The 26,485-nt window shown below is 42.9% G+C and overlaps 1 protein-coding gene across 2 annotated transcripts in view; it reads right to left on the reverse strand.

Annotated features, from left to right (window-relative positions):
* The window catches only part of RASSF3 (Ras association domain family member 3), a 155,893-nt gene that overhangs the window by 109,552 nt on the left and 19,856 nt on the right, over positions 1–26,485 (reverse strand). Inside the window, exon 1 of one of the 2 annotated variants that reach the window (XM_040409370.1) lies at positions 8,160–8,295. The exons of the other annotated variant lie outside the window; for it this stretch is intronic. Within the exon in view, the coding sequence (XP_040265304.1) occupies positions 8,160–8,280 (121 nt within the window). The 5' untranslated portion in view covers positions 8,281–8,295. Of the gene's footprint in view, positions 1–8,159; positions 8,296–26,485 lie in introns of those variants that run through there. 2 annotated transcript variants of the gene reach the window in all.

Below are 26,485 nucleotides of genomic sequence, written 5' to 3' on the forward strand. Positions count from 1 at the left end.
GCTAATCACTTGTTCCTCCAGGCTGAAGGCCTCTTTAGGCCTCTTTCACACTACCGTTTTTTTTTTCCGTTTTGCGGGCCGTTTTTTGGAGTTCCGTATACGGTTCGTATACGGAACCATTCATTTCAATGGTTCCGCCAAAAAACTGAATGTACTCCGTATGCATTCCATTTCCGTATTTCCGTTTTTCTGTTCCGTTGAAAGATAGAACATGTCCTATATTTGGCCGCAAATCACTTTCCGTGGCTCCATTAAAGTCAATGGGTCCGCAAAAAAAAAAACGGAATGCATACAGAAATGCATCCGTATGTCTTCCGTATCCATTCCGTTTTTTGCGGAACCATCTATTGAAAATGTTATGCCCAGCCCAATTTTCTCTATGTAATTACTGTATACTGTATATGCCATATGGAAAAACGGAACGGAAAAACGGAACCGAAACAAAAACACAACGGAAACAAAAAAACGGAACAACGGATCCGTGAAAAACGGAACGCAAAACACTGAAATCTACATACTGTAGTGTGAAAGAGGCCTGGCGCACTTCGCTCAAACCTGCCTTGACCGCCCTATTGCAGCCATCCTCTCACAGCCGCACAGGATCTGGCTGAGGGAGGGGATGATTTCGGAGGCGGTGCTGAGGTGAGGGAGGCGGCGCTGAGGTGAGGAAGGCGGCTCTATTGAAAGGGAGGGCGGCGATTTCTAGTGGGAAGGCGGAGCTGGGCACCAGACGGAGATGGCTGCAGCCGGGCACGCTGTATGAAGCGACGTCCCCTTGGGCACATTAGGTAGGTGAATGACAGGTTATAAAAACCTGTTTTATATGCTAATAAGGTCAGTTTCGGATTCAGGGTATTAGTAGGGACCTAGCCATATGTTTAGGTTATAGGCCTCAAATCTCATGACAGAATCCCTTTAATTCCATACTAAGGAATCATGATTAACCCTAACAAGCAGTATTCCTGGTTTTATAGGGTAGGTCATGCTGACAGATGTTCTTTAAGTCACATGAATGAAGATCCATAAATATTCCTCTTTCAGAATGTGGACAATGGCTTTCCGTTTGTTAGGAACAATGAGGCTGATTTATCAAGCCTGTTGTTCCATACACAAGTCTAAAAAACTATAAAAGATTGTTGGAGTAAATTGTAGTAAATTTATTAACCCCTTAAGGCAGTGGTTCTCAACCTTTCTAAAGCCGTGACCCCTTAATACAGTTCCTCATGTTGTGGTGACCCCCAACCATTAAATTTTTTTCCTTGCTACGTCATAACTAATTTTGCTACTGTTATGAATTGTAATGTAAATATCTGATATGCAGGATGTATTTTTATTGCTACAAATTAAACATAACATAATTGTCCCCCAAATAAATAAATCAGAAGTGCTCAGGGTCCCCCAAATAAATAAATCAGCGGGGCTTCAGGTCTCCCCCAAATAAATAAATCAATGGTGCTCAGGGTACCCCCAAATAAATAAATCAGCGGTGCTTCAGGTCCCCCCCCCCCCAAATAAATAAATCAATGGTGCTCAGGGTCCCCCAAATAAATAAATCAGAAGTGCTCAGGGTCCCCCAAATAAATAAATCAGCGGTGCTTCAGGTCCCCCCCCAAATAAATAAATCAATGGTGCTCAGGGTCCCCCAAATAAATAAATCAGAAGTGCTCAGGGTCCCCCAAATAAATAAATCAGCGGTGCTTCAGGTCCCCCCCCCCCCCCCCCAAATAAATAAATCAATGGTGCTCAGGGTCCCCCAAATAAATAAATCAGAAGTGCTCAGGGTCCCCCAAATATATAAATCAGCGGGGCTTCAGGTCTCCCCCAAATAAATAAATCAGCGGTGCTCAGGGTACCCCCAAATAAATAAATCAGTGGTGCTTCAGGTCTCCCCCAAATAAATAAATCAGCGGTTCTCAGGGTCCCCCAAATAAATAAATCAGTGGTGCATCAGGTTTCCCCCAAATAAATAAATCAGAAGTGCTCAGGGTCCCCCAAATAAATAAATCAGCGGGGCTTCAGGTCTCCCCCAAATAAATAAATCAGCGGTGCTTCAGGTCCCCCCCCCAAATAAATAAATCAATGGTTCTCAGGGTCCCCCCAAATAAATTAAGCCTTGCTCAGCCAAATAATTAAAATAAAATTAGCCAGGCTCAGCCAGGCTCAATTAAATCATTGGTGGCAGTGGTGCTCAGCGGCGGTGTCATTAACGAAAAAACTCGGACCTCTACAGACAGGCGGCCCGACTTACCCGTCCAGACGTCAGGCTCCTTCAAGCACAGGCAGTGATAGGACATCACTTCCTGTGCGCGAGGATAAGGGGCCGCTGCCGTTGTGCGGGCGACCCACAATAGGAAGCCTCAGGCGACCCCCCGGAAAGGGCCGATCAACCCCCAAAGGGGTCGCGACCCCTAGGTTGAGAACCGCTGCCTTAAGGACTCAGCCCTATTTCACTTTAAGGACTTGGCCATTTTTTGCAAATCTGACCATTGTCACTTTAAGTGCTGATAACTTTAAAACGCTTTGACTTATCCAGGCAATTCTGAAATTGTTTTTTCGTCACATATTGTACTTCATGACACTGGTAAAATGAAGTAAAAAAAAATCATTTTTATTTATAAAAAAATACCAAATGTACCAAAAATGAAGTAAAAAAACTGCAAATTTCCAAGTTTAAATTTCTCTACTTTTATAATAGATAGTAATACCTCCAAAAATAGTTATTACTTTACATTCCCCATATGACTACTTCATGTTTGGATCATTTTGGGAATTATATTTTATTTTTTGGGGATGTTACAATGCTTAGAAGTTTAGAAGCAAATCTTGAAATTTTTCAGAAATTTTCAGAAACCAAATTTTTAGGGACCAGTTCAGGTCTGAAGTCACTTTGCGAGGCTTACATAATAGAAACCACCCAAAAATGACCCCATTCTAGAAACTACACCCCTCAAGGTATTCAAAACTGATTTTACAAACGTCGTTAACCCTTTAGGTGTTCCACAAGAATTAGTGGAAAATAGAGATACAATTTCAAAATTTCACTTTTTTGGCAGATTTTCCATTTTAATAATTTTTTTCCAGTAACAAAGCAAGGGTTAACAGCCAAACAAAACTCAATATTTATGGCCCTGATTCTGTAGTTTACAGAAACACCCCATATGTGGTCCTAAACCGTTGTACGGGCACACGGCAGGGCGCAGAAGGAAAGGAATGCCATACGGTTTTAGGAAGGCAGATTTTGCTGGACTGTTTTTTTGACACCATGTCCCATTTGAAGCCCCCCTGATGCACCCCTAGAGTAGAAACTCAAAAAATGTGACCCCATATAAGAAACTACACCCCTCAAGGTATTCAAAACTGATTTTACAAACTTTATTAACCATTTAGGTGTTCCTCAACAGTTAATGGCAAATGGAGATGAAATTTCTGAATTCCTTATTTTAGAAACTACGGGATAGGGTGGCAGTTTTGTTGGTACTAGTTTAGGATACATATGATTTTTGGTTGCTCTATATTACACTTTTTGTCAGGCAATGTAACAAAAAAATGGCTGTTTTGGCACCGTTTTTATTTTTTGTTATTTACAACATTCATCTGACAGGTTAGATCATGTGATATTTTTATAGACCAGGTTGTTATGGATGCGGCGATATCTAATATGTATACTTTTTTATTTATGTAAGTTTTACACAATGATTTCTTTTTTGAAACAAAAAAAATCATGTTTTAGTGTTTCCATAGTCATTTTTTCAGTTTTTGGGCGATTACCTTGGGTAGGGTATTATTTTTGCGGGATGAGATGACGGTTTTATTGGCACTATTTTGGGGTGCGTGTGACTTTTTGATAGCTTGATATTACACTTTTTGTGATGTAAGGTGACAAAAAATGGCTTTTTTTACACCTTTTTTTTTTTTTTTTTTTACGGCATTCACCTGAAGGGTTAGGTCATGTGATATTTTTATAGAGCCGGTCGAGACGGACGCGGCGATACCTAATATGTATACTTTTTTATTTATGTAAGTTTTACACGATAATATAATTTTTGAAACAAAAAAATAAATCATGTTTTAGTGTCTCCATATTCTGAGAGCCATAGTTTTTTCAGTTTTTGGGCGATTATCTTAGGTAGGGTCTCATTTTTTGCAGGATTAGATGACGGTTTGATTGGCACTATTTTGGGGTGCATATGACTTTTTGATTGCTTGCTATTACACTTTTTGTGATGTAAGGTGACAAAAAATGGTTTATTTAGCACAGTTTTTATTTTTTATTTTTTACGGTGTTTATCTGAGGGGTTTGGTCATGTGATATTTTTATAGAGCCGGTCGATACGGACGCGGCGATACCTAATATGTATACTTTTTTTAAATTTATGTAAGTTTTACACAATAATATCATTTTTGAAACAAACAAAATTATGTTTTAGTGTCTCCATATTCTAAGCCATAGTTTTTTTATTTTTTGGGCGATTGTCTCAGGTAGGGGCTAATTTTTTGCGGGATGAGGTGACGGCTAGATTGGTACTATTTTGGTGGGCAAACGCCTTTTTGATTGCTTGCTGTTGTACTTTTTGTGATGTAAGGTGACAAAAAAATGGTTTATTTAGCACAGTTTTTATTTTTTACGGTGTTCATCTGAGGGGTTAGGTCATGTGATAGGTTTATAGAGCCGGTCGATACGGACGCGACGATACCTAATATGTATACTTTTTTCCCCCTATTTTTTACCAATTTTTTTTTTTTTTATTTGGGGAAAATTACGTTTTTGTTTATTTTTACTTGAAACTTAAATTTTTTGGGGGGAAAACTTTATTTTTTCAACTTTTGGACTTCAACTTTTGGGGGTCTAATCCTTTTTACAATGCATTACAATACTTCTGTATTGGAATGCATTGGCTGTATGAGTAATACTGTGTGTATTACTCATACAGCTTCCGGCCTGTGAGATCCAGGGGGCTGGATCTCACAGGCTCGTCACTGGAAGGCAGCGCGCTGCCTTCCATGCCATCGGGTCCCCCCTACAGCCGCATGGGGACCCGATGGCACCGCCGCCCGCAACCGCCGGATAAGGTAAAAGCCGCAAACCGCAGGTCTGAATTGACCTGCAGTTTGCAGCGATCGCCAACACGGGGGGGTCACGTCCTAAGTCCTTAAGGGGTTAAAGGGTAACTGTCATATTTTTATTTCATTTGCTAGTTTATTAGAGCTAGGCATGTATACCTGAGTTAGTCTGCCAATGATTGTCAAAACATCTGTAATTCCCTTATAATAACAGATTTCATTAATGTCCTCTGTCCCTTTCCACTGCTCCCTTAAAAGACCGTTGCTAGGGCTTCTCTGTCTTCCTTTTAGTATAAACAGAAGACAGAGGGGCGGTCTTCCACACTGCATGCCTGCATTAGGCTTTAGAGTGAGGAGGCGTGTCTCTCAGTAATCCAATCTGATTGGCTGGCAGGGAGCTGCTGGCTACAGCAAGTGTGTATGGGAAGTGAGGGAAAGCAGTTTTGGCCCCAGAGAACTGGCAGAGGAGCCATCTTGAGAAGTTACTCATATTGTAAATGTTTAAACAGCCGTAACTAAGGGAAAAACTCAAGGAAAAGAGTGGTATGTGAAGAAACTAAAGATTGCTTTATGCATAATGCTGCTGCAGCAGTAACATATGCTAAAATAATTTATTGATAAAAACATGACAGTTACCCTTTAAGACTCATGCCTTTTAAAAAGGCATCACCCCCCTCAATAAGCCATACACACTTTTTCAACTTTTTGCGAACATGGCATACAAATTTCGATTTCTTGCACAATTTGCAACTTTTTGCAAATATTTTTTTTTTGCCAAAAACTGGCAGAAACTGATTAACAGATGTGGGCCAATAACTTTAAAATCCATGAGATAACATATAACAAATCTCCCAATTAGGATTTTTTTTTTTTTAAATGCAAGGGTCCGATATCACAATTAAATTATTATCCTCAAAATTAGATAATTGAGGATCCAACTATGGACCCCCCTGCCAGTGAGCTGTTGAAGGGGTTGCAATGCTGCAGCAAAAAGTGGCCGTGCCTGGTATTGCAGCTCAATTACAATCTATTCAATGGGACGAATATTTAGCAAATTGTAATGCAGTGAGGTCAGAAGAGGTTTCAGCTCTTTAAATTGACTGAGTCGGACCCATAGCTAATGCACGCAGGTGTAGGCGTTTCCCATGCTTATGGTGTGGTGTGCATCTTTTTAAGGTGGATGATGACTTGTGACTTCAGGGGTACAAACATCACTGTGCCTTGGTGATGTCACCACAGATGACATTATTGAGGAGGTTGTCAGGGGCATGTATTGGCACCCTCCCTGTAGTCATATTACACGATGGTGATATTATAAGATTTAACATCAAAAGACTAATGACATCCTAATAGGTATCCATTTTTTTGCAGATTAGAGGCTATCCCATTCACTTCTATGGAGCCTTTTCTTCCATTGCACGGCTCAGCAAAAAAATGAAACATGTCCTATACTTGTCCGTGAAAATCAGGACATGGCCCTACTGAAGTCTATGGATCAGCAAAAAAACGGAATGCAATCCATTTTTGCGGACAAGCTGAACTGTTCGCCAATAAAAAACGGATCCACATTTTTGCGGACAGCATGTTTTTAGGATTTCCTTAGTATTGAGCAGGTAATATCATGATTGTCAATGCAACCGGACTTTCTGTGGGCTATTCTGAAATAATAATCGGCAGGACTGGAGTTGAGGAACACTGCTCTAGAACATAGCAAAGGCTAGACCTGGCTATTTTGTGATAGATCAGCATGTTCACAGACAAATGCTAACAAAATGAAAGCACTAGGGAAGAATTACAGAATGCATTATCTCGCCTTTCTGAGGTACAAATGGAAGGAGGAGTTCCCCCACAATAATAAGATTGAGAAATATTTGTTTAGACTGCATCCATAGCTGAACCTATTTTCCCATGAAAATAATCTAATCACAGATTATACTGCTGTGGGTCCCTAGCAATCAGTTTTGCTCCTTGGGACAACCCAGCTGCAAGTGTTCAATTTCCTTCTATTACTTTACATGGTGCCCACACAGATATGCTGGGTCTTGACAGACACGCTCTATTAACAACGTCCACATTTTTTTCTGACCGTCAACCCTCCATCCCCAAGAAGACATTTTTGTATAGCAGCCCCACTACAGCTCCTACTCTGCATATCACCTGTAATTCTTCAAAATCATGCCACCACAGCCTCAGCACATAGGCCCCTCTGGAGCAATCTCTACATATAGTAATTTGCAAATGATGGAAATGTCCTAAATACGCTTGCACAGGAGTTATTCATGGCTACACCCTAGTCTCTCATCATGTAACTTTTAAGGTGTAGTTACACCGATATGCCATCCTGAAGCTTAAGCAGCAATTTACTGGACAAGGTTCAACAAGGAAAGGAGTGACAGAAATTTGTCACACCCAGATGAATTCCCTTTACCCTTGCTTCAGACTGCTTAAATATGGCAGCAAGAGACGTGGCATGAGTGCAAAATGTAAGAGAAAAACAGCTTACAATAATCAGACGAGCCTATATATTCTTATATTACAACATGCAAGAGGGTCAATGAGAAGCATCAATTGCTGTAAAATAACGATGTAAATGAACATTTGATGATAGCATTCTTATATTGTAACATGATATACAATAGCCTCATGTCTGGACATGACATTTGTGCTGCAATAGCTGACCACACAATGAGGTCTACAGAGTCCCAGCTTGTCCTATCGCATATTGATGCAGAAGAGGCTGCTTGTTAAAATCCACCCCATCTCTATCTACAGTGCAGTGATATGCATTGTATAGTTTTCATATAGCTGTTCATCTGCAGAGGTATGGCCATGCATGCTGGACAGGATCCATAGAAGCAGCGGCAGTCGTGATCCATGAATCCATGCTATCTATGGCAGGCATTGTGTGCATGTCTCTGCAATGCACTCTTCTGCAGGCCCACATCACACCAGCAATAGCCTAACCCTTTCACTGCCTCTATTGCATGCCACACAGCCGGGAGAGGACAGCTCCACTGAAAACTCAAGGAAAAATGGTAGAGGAGCAAAGAAGCTGACACCAGAGCATGCAGAAATACAGAGGGATCAAAGCATCTTACCAGCAGCTCTCCACAGAAGCTTCAGCTTCCTACTCCTTGTGATTCTCAGTGATTTAGGGAACCAGAAAAAGAGACGCGCTAGCCTCCTGATTGTTTTGCCAAGCTCATGTCTGACAGCCATGACTGGTTGTCACTATTGGCACGGTGAGCGGGTGTCAAGGACCAGCTGAATGTGCAGGCAGCACAGGAGAGCAAACCCCTGCACGCTAATGGGTGACATGTTTGCTCTGAGCGGTGCCTCAGACAGCATGTCTTAAGACCACCTGTTGTCCACCATCCTCCTCCTCTGCCAGTCAGCTGGTTCCTCCCAGACCAACCCTCTTTTCTACCAGTAGATGACTAAATAACCACAGACATGCTGCTGAAATTCTAATATGACATTTTCTCCAGGGTCACGTAAAAATAATGTTCCCAAAGATATAACATTTCATTGCCTATTGAATTTCATAGACCAGTATATGTTATTAATCCCTGTAAAATGTGTTATATGTGGGCATACACATAATATGCATGACATAAACCTACATAGAAATGGTATAGCCATAGGAGGGTTTAAGTATATCATAATCACATAATCTCCTGCTAGGGTAGCGAGTCCCCCCGCGCCTCAGCAGACAGCTGTAGCCCCCCGTGGATGCTCTTCATCCCTGCACTTGATCTGCGTCATCCATCGAGCTAAGCATTTGTATTAAGAGCATCACTGAACCTCATATTGAAAGTCTAGACGGATCCGTTTGGCTCCACATCATCAGGCGGTCACCAAAACGCTGCAAGCTGCGTTTTAGTGACTGTCTAAAAAATGCAACGGAGACCAAACGCAGCCAAATTGATGTATTCTGAACGGATCCTTATCCATTCAGAATGCATTGGGGCTAAACTGATCCGTTTTGGGCCGCTTGTGAGAGCCATGAAACGGATCTCACAGGCGGACCCAGAAACGCCAGTGTGAAAGTAGCCTTAAATGAAAACAACACTTTATTGGATTGATTATTTAAAAAAAGATGGGGGTGGGGGATATTTACACCCGGGGGTCGGGTAATATAGGCAGATAACAGGTGACAATGGCAGCACCAATTACATGTGTTCCATGAGGTGGCGGAACAAATTATATGTACCACCAATTGGGTGCTGTCTTGTCGCCTGATAGGCACAGGTACCCACTATTTGTTTTAGTGTGAATACCCCGTCCCCCCCATCTTTAAAAAAAAAAATGAATCCAATAAAGTATTTGTTATTTTTATTGTAAGCGTTTCAATAGGTAGTGAATTGACACCATGCACTTCCGAAATTGACACTCTATCTCCCCTTGACACACAAAGATTAGACCCATTGTCATTAGCCCCACATGCAGATATACATTCGCTCGACCGTGCTGTTTTTTTTACTGTGTGCTGTCCACATCTTTTGCGGTCCGATTGCAATGAACGGGTCTGCACCCGTTCTGGAAAACTGCAGAACAGATGCGGACCCGTTCATACGGTCGTGTGAGAAGCATGCTATTTATTTGTGAGGTGGATTATTTCCCAAAGAGGCAAAAATCCCCCTGGATTGTTTCCATTGCATTTGAACAAGGTTGCCAGACACCGCATTCACCTTCATGGGAAGAGCATTGCTGTTGGATTTGGCATGGATTTCGGTGTGGACTCCATGCCCAAATCAAAACTGACATGTGTGATCGGTGCCTTATTATTCATTATAAAACACTGGGGTGGCCTATCTGTACAGTAAATATGGCGTAAATGTCACATGAAAGGAAATAGGTTTGGTAATATTAGAGCTTATACATTCTGGAAACACAAACCGCTATATCACACCAATACACACATCTAGTGACCATGAGAAGATACTATTCCCTGCTGCATGTGCCACTCTTTTGGTGCTGGCCTATTCTTATACCAGTCCATTACTTCAACATCCCAAAGTATCCCCTATACAAAAATGTTAGAAAACGGTTAAATCTTCAGAATGCGGGGAACAATTGTATTTGAGCAAGCATTTGGAAATCCTCCAAGCTCTAGAATCCCTTTCATGTGCAGATGCATGCAAATTCTGTAGAACTGCTCCGAGTGAAATCTCTGAATATGGCGTCAAACTGTTGAAGGCAATATGGTTCAAGTGATAAACTACATTTAGTGGTCCTGAAGGTGAATTTCCCCCTTAAATCTTCAACTCTGTCCCTTTTTTTTTTTTTTTTTACGCAACTGGGAGTTGAGCTCTAGTATGGCAACACAGGCACTACAGCGTGGACGGAGCCTTACATTTCTGGCTATGTCCGCTGTATAGTTTCCGGTGCTGGCGCCTGCTGAAAGCAGCTGATGTTGAACCCCACTCTTCTGATACTGATGATACAACACAAAAACTCCCGTCAGCACTCCATGTATAACCATTTATTGTACCCAATTAAGAAAGGATCATACACGGAGTGCTGCCTGGAGTTTTTACTGTATTATGGTATATAGACACGTGAACCAGTGTCTAGGAAAGTGTGCACCATTTATACAAAGGGACCAGTGCTGCTTTATTTTTTATGCTGATGATAGGTATCCATAGCCAAGCACTAGAAAACCTCTTCAATCACAAATCTACCAAGTGATGTATCACTGCATAAGGCCTCATTCACACGTCAGTGCTTTAGTCGGTGATTTCCATCAGTGACTGTGAGCCAAAACCAGGTGTGGGTCAAAAACACAGAACAGAAAATCTTTCCAGTAGACTTATCTCTGTGTAGCCTCCACTCACAGGAAAACGCCGACCAAACACTGATTGTGTGAAAGTGGCCTAACTAGACATTCTGGCCATTAAGGGGAAAGACTAGAAGGAATGTATAACAACTTAAAGGAGTTGTCCGGGTTCAGAGCTGAACCCGGACATGCCTCCATTTTCACCCAGGCAGCCCCCCTGACTTGAGCTTTGGAGCAGTTCATGCTCTCATTTGCCCTGCTAAATTGCGCAGGCATTTTGAAGAGTTCCGTTGACGTACCGGGCTCTCCATGGGGCTGCCAGGAAGCCCGGTGACGTCACCGGCACTGATGGGCGGGCTTTAGCGCTGCCCTAGCCAGTAAAACGGCTAGGGCAGCACTAAAGCACCCCCATCTGAGCCGGTGACATCACCGAACACACTGCCGGGCGGAAGCTACCGCCCGGGAGTGTGTTGTTGTAAACAAAGGAGCCCGTGCCCTGCACAATCTAGTGCAGGGCAAGGGAGTGCATCGGAGCATGAGATGCTCCGATGCTAGCCTCAGGGGGGCTGCCTGGGTGAAAATAAGGGTATGTCTGGGTTCAGCTCTACACCCGGACAACCCCTTTAAAGGGTTTCTGTCACCCCGCAAAACTCATATATTTTTTTTTGGATAGTTAGATTCCTCATAGTGCGATATAGGAGAATATAATGCTCTTACTTACTTTCATGCGGCCGATTCTTTATAAAACGAACTTTTATAATATGTAAATGAGGGCTCTACCAGCAAGTAGGGCGTCTACTTGCTGGTAGCTGCTGCAGAAATCCGCCCCCTCGCCGTGTTGATTGACAGGGCCAGCCGTGATCTCCTCCTCCGGCCGGCCCTGTCAGTAATTCAAAAATCGCGCGCCTCGCGTCATTCGGCGCAGGCGCTCTGAGATGAGGAGGCTCGTATCCTCAGCACTCCCTCAGTGCGCCTGCGCCGATGACATCACCGAAAGAGAAGACGTCATCGGCGCAGGCGCACTGAGGGAGTGCTGAGGAGACGAGCCTCCTCATCTCAGAGCGCCTGCGCCGAATGACGCGAGGCGCGCGATTTTTGAATTACTAACAGGGCCGGCCGGAGGAGGAGATCACGGCTGGCCCTGTCAATCAACACGGCGAGGGGGCGGATTTCTGCAGCAGCTACCAGCAAGTAGACGCCCTACTTGCTGGTAGAGCCCTGATTTACATATTATAAAAGTTCGTTTTATAAAGAATCGGCCGCATGAAAGTAAGTAAGACTATTATATTCTCCTATATCGCGCTATGAGGAATCTAACTATCCAAAAAAAAAAAAGGAGTTTTGCGGGGTGACAGAAACCCTTTAATAGAAGGGGGCAACTCAATCTATTTGCTAGGGGAATGTCTGAAATTTCCTCTGTTAGGTCAGTTAGGATCACTACGATGTCAGAATAAGGGTCTATTCACACGTACGTTTTTTCTTTCCTGATCTGTTCCGTTTTTTGCTGAACAGATCTGGACCAGATCTGGACCCATTCATTTTCAATGGGTCCTGGAAAAAAACGGACAGCTCAATGTCTGATTTTTTCCAGGACCCATTGAAAATGAATGGGTCCAGATCTGTTCCTGAAAAAACGGAACAGATCAGGAAAGAAAAAACGGACGTGTGAATGGACCCTTATACTGAAGACACTGATTTATTTTAGCTTCAATTTTTTTCATCGTATTTCCATGGCTCAACCTTACATACACCAAGTTAAATAGCTTGGAGAATTCCAGAAAACTACATAATGGCTTTAAAGGGTTCTGATAGGCTTCAAGGCCCACTTGACTTTTTGCTTGACATCATGGTAAAAGCAAAAGAAATCAGCCAAAAAGTCAGAAAAAGAATTGTGGACCTCCACAAGTATGGTACATCCTTGAGAGCAAGTTCCAAATGTCTGAAGGTCCCACGTACATCTGTTCAAATGATAATATGCAAATGTATGCACTGTGGGACTATGCAGTCATTATAACATTCAGGAAGGAGACATAAGTGCAAAAGTACTTTGGTGCAAAAAATATAAATGAACCCAAGACCCAACAGACAACCTTGTAAAGATGCGGGAGGAAACTAGTACAATAGAATCTATATCAAAAGTAAAACATGTCCTATATCGGCATGACCTGACAGACCACTCCACAGGGAAGTCACTGCTCTGAAACCACCATAAAAAAGCCAGGTTACACTTCGCAACTACAAATGGGAATAAAGGTCTTACTTTTTTGAGACATGTCCTCTGGTATCAGGAAACAGAAATTTAACTTTTTGGTCATAATGACCATCGTTATGTGTGCAAGAAAAAGGTGGAGGCCTACAAGCCAAAGAACATCATCCCAGCTGTGAAGCATGGTGGTGCCAGCATCATGTCATGGGGGTGCTTTGCGGCAAGAGGGACTGGTGCACTTCACAAAAAATAGATGGCATCATGATGAAGAAAAATTATGTAGATATATTGAAGCAACAGGAAGTTAAAGCTTGGGCGCAAATGGGTTTTGCTTCCAAAGTTGTGACAAAATACCTTAAGGACAAGAAAGTGAAGTAAATGGAGTGGTCATCAAAAAGCCTTGACCTCAGCCACATAGTAAATTTATGGGCAGAACTGAAAAGTTTGTGAGACTCAGGTACGCCAGTTCTGTCAGGAGGAATGGGCCAAAATTCCAGCAACTTATTTGTATGTATAAGTTGCGAAAGGCTACCTAAAACATATGACTCAAGTCAATGTAATCCCTTCTTGACCTCTATGTACATATATGGTGGGTATTTGAAGATTGCACCCGCTCCACAGCACAATGGACGCCATAGCCGCCATGTTTCTGCTGTTCTGTATTTTAATTTCATTCCTGGTTTTGACTACTCAAAACTGCATGCAGAAACCTGACCGTGGGGCCATACCCTACTTTGTTTTCAGGTGAGATAAACAGCGCAAGAGGTCTCCAACAGCCACTTATCTTAATCTACTGAAATCATGTCATGTTTATGGGCAGCAATATTTGCTACTCACCTTTTTCTGTAGATTAATTCTTTCAAGTGACACTGTACTTTCAGTAAACTTTTCAGATGTCATAAGGACACCGATCTCCAGAACAAAGAGTGAGAAGCAAGCACTTCTCTCCCCTCATTCTAGAGACTGGTGGTGATCTCAGACTCCCACCGATTTAAACTTTGTAAATTCCCCTATGACGTATCAAAAGTTTACTGAAAGTACAGCACCACTTTAAGTTAGCTGTAAGAAGGTGAACATGCTCTATAAAAGTGAGTCAAACTTCATTTGACATAAACCTGACTTCTCCAGTTCTATGTGAAGATTTATCAAAACTGGTGCAAAGGAGCTCTGAAAATGAAAGGTGGAATCTGATTGGTTGCTGTGGGCAACTAAGCCAGTTCTACTTTACCCCAGTTTGATAAATCTCCCCTGTAGTCTATACTAGATACAGAAATATATAGATATACTATATTAGAAATGTAAAATCTGGTAAACACACATTCTAGTTTATTACACAAAAAAGAAAATACTATTACAGTAGAGATATATTCATGTCTGCGTACATGGCCAAGGCAACTGCTTACGTTGCTGCCTGCATTCTGTACAGAAAACTATACCTAATGAATGTTATATGGTTTATATTATAAAGTGACTGTTATTTCATGACTATAAAATGGTTAGGATTTTTTTCTATATCCTGCACATATAATGACTTTTCTAACAGAATATAACATTTAAAGGGTTTAAAGGGGTTTTGATATTTAAGGCCTATCCTCAAGATCGGTCAGCAATATCTGATAGGGGCGGCTACAACTTCTGGCACCCCTGCCGATGAAGAGGCGACGGAGCGCTTAGGCCTCCTCCGAGGCCAGTAATGTCACATTGATTGGTCACATGGCCTAGGTGCAGCTCAACCCTATTCAACTGAAGAGGATTGAGCTGCAATACCAAGCACGGCCGCTATCCACTGGACGGTACTGTGCTTGGTACGCTGTCAGGAGGCCAAGGCGCTCACCGGAGCGTGGCTTCCCTGAACAGCTGATTGGCAGTGGACATCCGCCCTATCCTGAGTACAGGCCATCAATATGAAAATCTTGGAGAACCCCTTTAAGGATAACGTTATTTCATTGGAATAATTTGTGCATCATTTTATACTTTTTTTGACTGTAGACTTTCAAGACATCACAATCAAATAAGTTAAAAAATAAATAAAATAATAAAAATCGGTGGAGCTCAGGCGACTGGGACCTCAATCAGTCTAAATAATAACAGGTAGCCATGATACACATGGAAAAATATCGAAGGGAAAAGATCTGAAATATCCACAGCAAGTGAGGCAGCAGTGAAAGGTAACATCATCTCATATTACTCTAGACAGATGAACAGGCCTCTGGAGATACAGTAAAAGCACCACTTCATACCCACAGAAGACAAATAGTGCCATGTCACTTTTAACTCAACTCTACCACCCTAGGCAAAAGGAACTTAGCTTCTATTTCATTTTAAAAAGTGATAATGTGCAAATAAAAACGGTTGTCAACCTAAGGGAACCATTTGGGGATTTAGGGAATGTTTGATCACAGCTTAGATTTAAGACACTAAAGCACGCTTCTATTCAAGATGCCCTCTGGCAAACGTACTCATTATGAGCTGTATCATCTGACTTAACACAACTTCAGAAAGCACAGACATACGAGACCCTGAGATATGGGAAAGACTCAAGTCACACTGGCATCATTCAAAGGATCCACATTCCCATGCAATTTTTTATTTTTAACCAAAGATAAGAAGAGATCCCTGGAGAAGACACAAAGGAGCACATTTCCACTTATTTCCTGGCCTAAGCCACATATGTACAATGTAGAAAGTTTTATATTGGAGACAATGGACAGGTAGGGTAACATATATCCAAAGCCAGGCTTTCCAGAGATCAGAAAGGAAGGAAAAGTGTAAAGGACGAACTTATATTTGTCCTCGCTTTTTTATTTACTGCAAAAAGAAAAGAAAAAAACATCAAAACCTGAAACAAAACCTGCATGTGTGAACCTAGCCTTAGGCCCCTTTTACACGGGCGAGATTTCCGCGCGGGTGCAATGCGTGAGGTGAACGCATTGCACCCGCACTGAATCCAGATCCATTCACTTCTATGGGACTGTGCACATGAGCGGTGATTTTCACGCATCACTTGTGCGTTGCGTGAAAATCGCAGCATGCTCTATATTGTGGGTTTTTCACGCAACATAGGCCCCATAGAAGTGAATGGGGCTGCTTGAAAATCGCAAGCATCCGCAAGCAAGTGCAGATGCGGTGCGATTTTCACGCATGGTTGCTAAGATGAAAGTCTATTCACTGTATTATTTTCCCTTATAAAATGGTTATAAGGGAAAATAATAGCATTCTTTAATACAGAATGCTTAGTAAAAGGTCAATTGAGGGTTAAAAAATAAAAAAAAAATAACTCTCCTCCTCCTCTTGATCGCGTAGTTGCCGATCTCTTCTTACTTCTTTAATCATGAGCTGCCGGCTAAAGGACCTGTGGTGACGTCACATCACATGGTCCATCACCGTGGTGATGGACCATGTGATTGAACCATGCAGCTACGCGATGGTCCAATTGGAGACCGGCAGCTACGCGATCAATTGGAGGAGGTGAGTTAATTTAATTTTATTTTTTTAACCCTCAATTGACCACCTACTAAGCATTCTGTATTAAAGAATGCTATTATTTTCCCTTATAACCATGTTATAAGGGAAAATAATTACATCTACACACCACCTAACCCAAACCTGAACTTCAGTGAAGAAGTTCGGGTCTGGGTACCACATTGTATAAAAACTGAACAACGGAACGCAATCGCAATTGCGTATCTACTCGCGCGGGTTTGCTGCAATGCACCCGGGACACATCCTGAGCCAAAACGTGACGCCCGTGTGAACCCAGCCTTAAAGGGTTTGTCCGAGATACATGTACTGCTGTGATGTGCATACTGACATACCAATCACTGTTAGTTGGGGACAGTGATAGGCTGCAGCCATGTGCCATATGCAGGCACCTCTGTGGGAGGACCAGACCAGAGCCATTCAAACGTATATAATGTTTTTGTAGGGTTTGATCAAGACAAAAAATAATAATTTTTTACATGTTGAGGAGCTCATACACACCCGCAGTGATTCAGCCACCACTACTATTCAGATGTTGCTCTGGTTCACCCCGTTTTCCACTTTCTGGTCCCGGCTCACCATGCTGAAAATTCCAGGAATGCCCTTTTAGCCAATCATTGCCTTTTACAGTGACCTGCTTCAGCCAACGATTGGCAGAATGGACCTTTCCTGGTGTTTCTAGAGTGTCAAGCTGGGACCACAAAATGGAAAGAAGTGAGGACTTAGGCTACTTTTACATTAGCGTTTTTTGCGGATCCGTCATGGATCTGCAAAAACGCTTTCGTTACAATAATACAACCGCATGCATCCGTCATGAATGGATCCAGTTGTTTTATGTCTTCTATAGCCAAGCCTACACTGCGTGCAGAATTATTAGGCAAATGAGTATTTTGACCACATCATCCTCTTTATGCATGTTGTCTTACTCCAAGCTGTATAGGCTCGAAAGCCTACTACCAATTAAGCATATTAGGTGATGTGCATCTCTGTAATGAGAAGGGGTGTGGTCTAATGACATCAACACCCTATATTAGGTGTGCATAATTATTAGGCAACCTCCTTTCCTTTGGCAAAATGGGTCAAAAGAAGGACTTGACAGGCTCAGAAAAGTCAAAAATAGTGAGATATCTTGCAGAGGGATGCAGCACTCTTACAATTGCAAAGCTTCTGAAGCGTGATCATCGAACAATCAAGCGTTTCATTCAAAATAGTCAACAGGGTCGCAAGAAGCGTGTGGAAAAACCAAGGCGCAAAATAACTGCCCATGAACTGAGAAAAGTCAAGCGTGCAGCTGCCAAGATGCCACTTGCCACCAGTTTGGCCATATTTCAGAGCTGCAACATCACTGGAGTGCCCAAAAGCACAAGGTGTGCAATACTCAGAGACATGGCCAAGGTAAGAAAGGCTGAAAGACGACCACCACTGAACAAGACACACAAGCTGAAACGTCAAGACTGGGCCAAGAAATATCTCAAGACTGATTTTTCTAAGGTTTTATGGACTGATGAAATGAGAGTGAGTCTTGATGGGCCAGATGGATGGGCCCGTGGCTGGATTGGTAAAGGGCAGAGAGCTCCAGTCCGACTCAGACGCCAGCAAGGTGGAGGTGGAGTACTGGTTTGGGCTGGTATCATCAAAGATGAGCTTGTGGGGCCTTTTCGGGTTGAGGATGGAGTCAAGCTCAACTCCCAGTCCTACTGCCAGTTTCTGGAAGACACCTTCTTCAAGCAGTGGTACAAGAAGAAGTCTGCATCCTTCAAGAAAAACATGATTTTCATGCAGGACAATGCTCCATCACACGCGTCCAAGTACTCCACAGCGTGGCTGGCAAGAAAGGGTATAAAAGAAGAAAATCTAATGACATGGCCTCCTTGTTCACCTGATCTGAACCCCATTGAGAACCTGTGGTCCATCATCAAATGTGAGATTTACAAGGAGGGAAAACAGTACACCTCTCTGAACAGTGTCTGGGAGGCTGTGGTTGCTGCTGCACGCAATGTTGATGGTGAACAGATCAAAACACTGACAGAATCCATGGATGGCAGGCTTTTGAGTGTCCTTGCAAAGAAAGGTGGCTATATTGGTCACGGATTTGTTTTTGTTTTGTTTTTGAATGTCAGAAATGTATATTTGTGAATGTTGAGATGTTATATTGATTTCACTGGTAAAAATAAATAATTGAAATGGGTATATATTTGTTTTTTGTTAAGTTGCCTAATAATTATGCACAGTAATAGTCACCTGCACACACAGATATCCCCCTAAAATAACTAAAACTAAAAACAAACTAAAAACTACTTCCAAAAATATTCAGCTTTGATATTAATGAGTTTTTTGGGTTCATTGAGAACATGGTTGTTGTTCAATAATAAAATTAATCCTCAAAAATACAACTTGCCTAATAATTCTGCACTCCCTGTATAGCTTGAACACCATTGAAAGTCAATGGGGGATGGATCCGTTTTCTATTGTGTCAGAAAAAACGGATCCGTCCCCATTGACTTACATTGTGTGTCAGGACGGATCCGTCTTGCTCCGCACCACATCGCGGACAGAAAAACGCTGCTTGCAAACAACAATTTTTGAAAATATTCTAAACCGGAGCCATGTATCTAAACATTGGTGGAAAAGTCTGAAATGTTATTGCTTTTCTCAAGTAAAAGCAAATGGCCTTATGTTAAAGTGATCAGATCTATTGCTTGCGAAAAGTTAGACAGGAAAAACGGTCCTATTTTGGTGCTGTCATCTGGAGGATGACAGATTAACATCCAGTAGCTTTTTTCCAAGAAGGATTTTATTAGTGTGAACAACGCATTTCAAGGTCGGATCGCCCTCTCCATCAGGTTATAGCACATACTATATAAATAAAACAGACAGGAATTAAAAGATAGTAATGCTAAAACACCTCCAAGGTCACAGTAAAGCTGTGTATTAGCTAGATAAAATAGATAATATTTAACACATATCAAAAATATAAAGTATAGAATACATACAGAAGTACATAAATAAGTAAAAACAACATTAGAGGTTCCAATACTTGGCTGCACAGTCAGTTGGTAATGGGTTAAAAATAATCAGATAAACTTGAATACAAATAAGGCTACTTTCACATCAGCGGGTTCAGATTTGTCCCCATTCATTGTCAATAGGGACAAAACTGATCAGGATGCATTGGTATGCATCAGTTCCGTTTTGTGACCAGACACAAAACCGCAAAGGAACAAACAGGATCAGGCATGAAAATCAATGTAAGTTAGTGGTGCTAGATGCTCTTTTTTTTGTTACTGGAAAAAACGGACCTGTCACCCATTGACATGCACTCATGCACACGACCGTATGCCCTCCGAGACCGTCTGCCCCCCGCGGGGCTATTGTCCTGCACTCATCGGGCCGCGGGATAGCCCCTTTAACTAAATGCCAGGGGTCACATGACAGACTTGAGGGTCACATGACTGACCCCATATTTAGTCCTACTCAGATCTCCTACGGATGCACTTGACAGGACTAAAATGGAGCGTACCATTTTTACCTTTAGAGAGAGACTATTGTGCAGATATTATAAAGGTCTGAGAGCAACATTTTAAATAGATGTATATTAGAATATTATTCGACACCTAGTTCCCTTGAATAAATGTAATATTAAAACCGGAATACTCTTTAACTCATTGTTTGCATTACGTCTGCTGATAAGGCATTCCCACTGGCTCCAATCCTGGGCAGCAGTCAGGGATATACATACTATGGGCAGCATGGTAGCTCAGCACTGGGGTCCAAGGTTCGAATCCGACCAAGATCACCATCTGCATGGAGTTTGTATTATCTCCCTGTGTTTGTGTGGGTTTCCTCCGGGTACTCCGGTTTTCTCCCACACTCCAAAGACATACTGATAGGGATCTGAGATTGTGAGCCCCACTGGGGACGGTGAGTGATGATAATGTCTGTAAAGCGCTGCGGAATATGTCAGCGCTATATAAGTGACCAAAGTAAATACAAAATGAATAAGCCGCTCTACATAGTTGTTGTGCCTGACAACACCCTCAGGGGAGTGTAACACCTTGGATCTATAATGTAACCACCACTGTGGGACGATCCTTTACATGTAGTGCTTCATCTCGTTTCTCTTTCCAGATCATTTGCTTGTTTGTGAAATGAACGAAAATACTGATTCCAACTTTTAAGAAATAAATCTCAGTATGAAATGTAAACCCGTAGACAACCGCACAATCATGCCAACTGGACAGCATGCAGAAGACATCCCAGCAATGGCCATATGGTATGTAAGCATGTATAACGGATGTTGTTTATATAGAAAGCATATAAAGCTTCAGTTCTCAGTTGGGAGGTAGACCTGAGGACACAGATGAATGCCACATTTATTAGAGGCAGATCATATAGGTTGATGATTGCTCTAGGAGAGGAATACAAGATGAGATAAAGAGGAAAACAAAGGTCACCTTTACTACTTCACACTCTCACATCATTCACCTCCATCCAGAAATAACATAATAGAGCCACAGGCATATTTGGGTACTATCACCCTACATATTTCAAAGCTTTTATAGGGGTATCAGAGCTTATAATTTTCCAACATAGCATCTGTATTCATAACTCATGGTTTTCAAGATCTCTGCTTGCTGTCATTCAACATAAACCTTCAATGTTTACTTTGAATTATAAATATGAAATATAAAAAAAATATATAGTCCTGGACATGGGATGGACACACGGTTAGGCCTCTTTCACACTACTGTTTTTTTTTCTGTTTTGCGGGTCGTTTTTTGCGTTCCGTATCTGTTCCGTATACGGAACCATTCATTTCAATGGTTCCGCAAAAAAAAACGGAATGTACTCCGTATGCATTCCGTTTCCGTATTTCCGTTCAAAGATAGAACATGTCCTGTTATTGCCAGCAAATCACGTTCCGTGGCTCCATTCAAGTCAATGGGTACGCAAAAAAAAACGGAACACATACGGAAATGCACCCGTGTGTCTTCCGTATCCGTTCCGTTTTTGCGGAACCATCTATTGAAAATGTTATGCCCAGCCCAATTTTTTCTATCTAATTACTGTATACTGTATATGCCATACGGAAAAACGAAACGGAAACACAACGGAAACAAAAAAAGGAACAACGGATCCATGAAAAAGGGACCACAAAACACTGAAAAAGCCATACGGTAGTGTGAAAGAGGTTTACTGATGGCAGTTTTAGTGAAGACATCAGAGCAGGGTTTTTTGCACAAGTTGCGAACCTGATATTTAGGGCGAGTATGGACTTCTTTTTTAACCTTTTGTGTCCCTTTAAAAATATATCAATTGTGTGTCTTATGTTTTTATTTGCTTTACTTTTAAAAAAACAAAAAAACTTTCAGGATCAGGAAATATAAAGTCATTCAACTGCAAATTTATACACAAATATGGTTGGTTGGTAATAACAGGTTTTACTTACAAGACCAAGAAAATCATTTTAATGACATCTCAGCCCCATGGTTCAATTATGGTATTAGTTACATTGAGCATGTATGACAAATGGCAGCAGGGCACACTGCTTGTACAATACACCGCTACACGACTGTGCACAGATTACTTCGCAGCACTCAACACTGCCGGCACGTTACGTTTCACTGTATTACTGGGACACATAAAGAGATTAACAGCATGCATGTTAGTAATACAGTACAGGTGCCGTCACAAGTTGTGGAAAAAATCCACCAGAAAATACGCAGGTCCGGATTCTATTGCAGATTTTTACGTGTGGATTTTGCAGCAAATTTCTTTTCATTTTTTCATTTTTTTTGCAGATTTCTGCATGGATTCATCCCTCATTCAAATGAATGGAGACAATCTGAAAAGCAGCAACTCATTAATTACGCAGCAGAATGGTAACGAGCGTGCGCAGGGGCGGACTGAGCGGTCGGGCACTTCGGACGTGGTCCGAGGGCCCGGCCGGGAAGGGGGCCCGCCGGCCGGGAAAAAAAATGAATGACCTTTTTTTTTTTTTGCACCTGTGACCTACTTGAACCCGCCGCCAGCCCTGCGTGTGCCGGCCAGCGGCCGCGGCGCTCATCGTAGACTCGTAGACGTAGTCAGGGCAACAGGGCCAGCGGACGCACTCGTTCTCTGCTGGCCCTGTCTGCATTCAAAATCTGGTGCCGGCGCCGTACCTTTCTTCAGTCGGCACAGGCGCACTGAGGGGAGGACGCTCGCTCGGCCGCTCCATCCTCAATGCGCCTGCGCCGGTGACGTCACATCTACACCCGGCGCAGGCGCACTGAGGAAGGAGCGGCCAAGCGAGCGTCCTCCCCTCAGTGCGCCTGCGCCGACTCAAGACAGGTACGGCGCCGGATTTTGAATGCAGACAGGGCCAGCAGAGAACGAGCGCGTCCGCTGGCCCTGTCAATCAACATGAGGAGGGGGCGTCTTTATGAGAGGAGGATGCGGCTGCTACCAGCAAGTAGCCGCCCTACTTGCTGGTAGACAGGTAATTTGATATTATAAAAGTATGTTTTTTGCAGTATCTACTGAACCAAAATGATTAATTACATTATGTATGGCTAAATCGCAGTATAGGGATTATAAGTACCCCAAAAAAAAAAAAGAGTTTAGTGGGGTGACAGAAGTCCTTTAATGAATCATCTGATCTAATCTGATAATTCTGATTAAATTTCTTGGTGGGCGCGGGCCGCGGCTGCCGTCTGACTTTGCTGAATATATTATGACTGAGTGACTTAGTCTAGCGCCCTAGCGCTGAGTGACTAGCGCCCGCCAAGAAATTGAATCAGAATTATCAGATTAGATCAGAATCAGATGATTCATTCAGTCAGTCATATATAAATTCAGCAGAGTCAGACCGTCTGACAGGTCACAGACACACACTGGCACTCTGGCAGGTGGCAGCCAGCAGCAGCAGCGCAGGAGACGGCACTCGGCAGACTTGGTCAGGACTTGTTAGGGTAGGTCCCAATTGAATTTTTGAATGTTATTTTATAATAATTAATATGATCATTTGAATAATTTAAAATTAATTCAAAATGATGAGATGAGCGCCCAGGGGCCAGGGCCATCTGAGCGCAAAGCGCTAGGCTAGCTAGCCTAGCGCACACACTGACTAGCGCCAGAGCAGAGGAGCTCAGGATTAGCACAGCGCTAGTTTGTGTGACCGTGACACTGACATGATGGAGCCTGGAGGGAGGGCCGGGGGGACAATGTAAATGTCTGTACATTAGGCCACTTAGTTGGATGCTGGATGTTGGTTACAAAGATTGTTTTCTTCTTTGTGTAACCTAGGGGGGGGGGGCGGTTGGGGGGCGCACTTTTGTTCTTTGTGTAGTGCGTGTCTGGAAGCAGGATAGGGGCGTGGCTGGAGGTGGGACATGGGCGTGGCTGAAGGTGGAACATGGGTGGGGCCTGGAAGGGGACTCTTGATTTATTTTGCCCGGGGGCCCTGAGGGTTCTCAGTCCGCCCCTGAGCGTGCGCCTCTGATAGCCTCCAATAAACTACAGCTGATAACAAAAGGTGGAGATGTCCTGAAAATACATTTGCTCACTGGCGACAATACACATGTGGACATGTACTTGCCAAAAACAGTGGATGCTCCATAGGTTGCCCTCAGTGGCATAACTAGAGTTCTATTGGCCCGAGGGAAAACTGCTGGCCCTGGTCGCAGATCATTACACCCTGGTCTCTGTAATAATAATATTCCCCCACTGCCCCCAGTAATGTCCTCCCACTGCCCCCAGTAATATTCATCCCCCCATTGCCCCCAGTAAGTTTCCTATAGTGCCCCCAGTAATTTTCCCTCAGTCTTCATTCGCGGTCGCAGAGGGTAGGACTCAGCCTGGCGGGGGGAGGGGGCTGCACTCACATGAAACAAGGCCCGGCACTATCACTGTACTTCATGCCGGGCCCCCGTCAGAGCGCTCATAACATGCGGTCGATCCGGCATCTATCAGGCCCCAGCGCTACCCTACTAGTAGTATTCATGTATAAATTGCGTGGGCGGAGCCTGACCGATGTTAGTCATGCTCCGCCCAACAGCGTAGTTTGTGAACACTACTAGTAGGGCAGCACTGGGGCCTGATAGATGCCAGATTGACCGCATGTGATGATGCTGTGATGAGCGCTCTGACAGGGGCCTGGCATGAAGTACAGTGATAGTGCCGGGCTCCGTTACATGTGAGTGCAGTGGGCCCCCTCCCCCACCATGAGAGTCCTAACCTCTGCGACGCGATTGTTACACCCCTGGTTGCCCTTCTGGGCTTGCACAATCTGGAGGCTTGAGTGATGTATAAATCCAAAAACATCCTTCATACACTCCATGCCCCAAACCTTCTCAGTTCCAAGAATGTAAGAATGAGAGTAGAAGGTCATTTGGTGAAGGCATCATAAGAACATCAGGTAAAGTGTGATTTATGTTCATGTAGTTATACTTTTCGGTCATGAATTAGAAGCACATGGTTATTGTCACCCTCCTCATAACTGCAGCCGTCGTACCATCAGCATATGCAGGATGCTGGCGTATGGTGAGAGTACAGCTCAGAGTGTGAGTTATAAAGCATAAATCCTGCAGACAGGTCTGATTATGTCATCTCTATAACCTAGTATTACCCTTAACTAGATGATCAAATTATTGTTTTTTAACTGTATGCTGCATTTTCCTGGAACAGTGTATATATAATTATGAAGCCTATGACCGGCAGTAACTGGCACTTACAAGTTCAGTAAGGATGAAGCGTAGCCTAGCCTACCCCAATGGCGGATTGCAGCCACAGCTACATTTTAACTGTCTAATCATCTCCATTGGAAGATTTGCATCTGTATAGATCATAACTATATTGTATTCACAACATTGTATACTGACTTGTGACCTGACTGCTGACCCTTGCTCAATAACAAGGGCATAAGTACAGTACCACAGAAGCAGCCAAAATGGCTGCTATGGGGCCTCTAGAGAAATGCGTTCCATCCCACGTGTCGCAATTGCTCGTTTTAAAGGTCTTTTCTCACATTTCTGCATAGAAGCTGCTCCAGACATCAGCCCTTATTGTTGGGGGAAGCTGTCTCTTGCCGTATATGTAGCATTACATACCAGATATTCACATGAATGGCCAAGCATGAAATGTATGGACAGATCAGGTCCACCAGAGAGGACAGCAACTCCTCGTTCTATCTCACAAGATGGTGATACATCTCTATGACATCCATATACTGAAAGGGAGATGGGCAAAACAGTCCTAAGAGTGTAGTGTAATTAAAGAGGCTGTCCGCCTGTTATTAAGTGATGGCCTATGCACAGGAGCAGGGCTTCAGTGATGAGCTCATTCCACTACAAAGTAGATGGAGCTGTCTGCTTCTGGCACCTTAGCTACAGCCAAACAGCTAATGAGGCATGGTGTGGGATGTCAGACCACCACCAATCCAGAGGTGGACAAACCACTTATATACTGCCCCTTTGACACCTATGACATAAAGGAAACCAATTTTAATCTTTGCTAATGTAAAAGTAAATTCCCCATTAAAAGTGCCCTGTCTGACCCAGGAAGAAGTACAACAGCGACTTAAAATAGACAAATCGCCAGGGCCAGATGGCATACACCCCCGTATCCTAAGAGAATTAAGTAATGTCATAGCCAGACCCTTATTTCTGATATTTACAGACTCTATACTGACAGGGAGTGTTCCACAGGATTGGCGGATAGAAAATGTGGTGCCAATATTCAAAAAGGGTGCAAAAACAGACTCTGGAAACTATAGGCCGGTAAGTTTAACATCTGTTATGGGTAAACTGTTTGAAGGTTTTCTAAGAGATGTTATCTTGGAGGATCTCAATGAAAACAAGCAAATAACGCCATATCAGCATGGCTTCATGAGGGATCGGTCATGTCAAAATAATTTAATCAGTTTCTATGAGGAGGTAAGTTCTAGACTTGACAGCGGCGAATCAATGGATGTCGTATAT

The sequence above is a fragment of the Bufo bufo genome, chromosome 1 (genome assembly GCF_905171765.1).
Source record: "Bufo bufo chromosome 1, aBufBuf1.1, whole genome shotgun sequence".
Taxonomy (NCBI): Eukaryota; Metazoa; Chordata; class Amphibia; order Anura; family Bufonidae; genus Bufo; species Bufo bufo.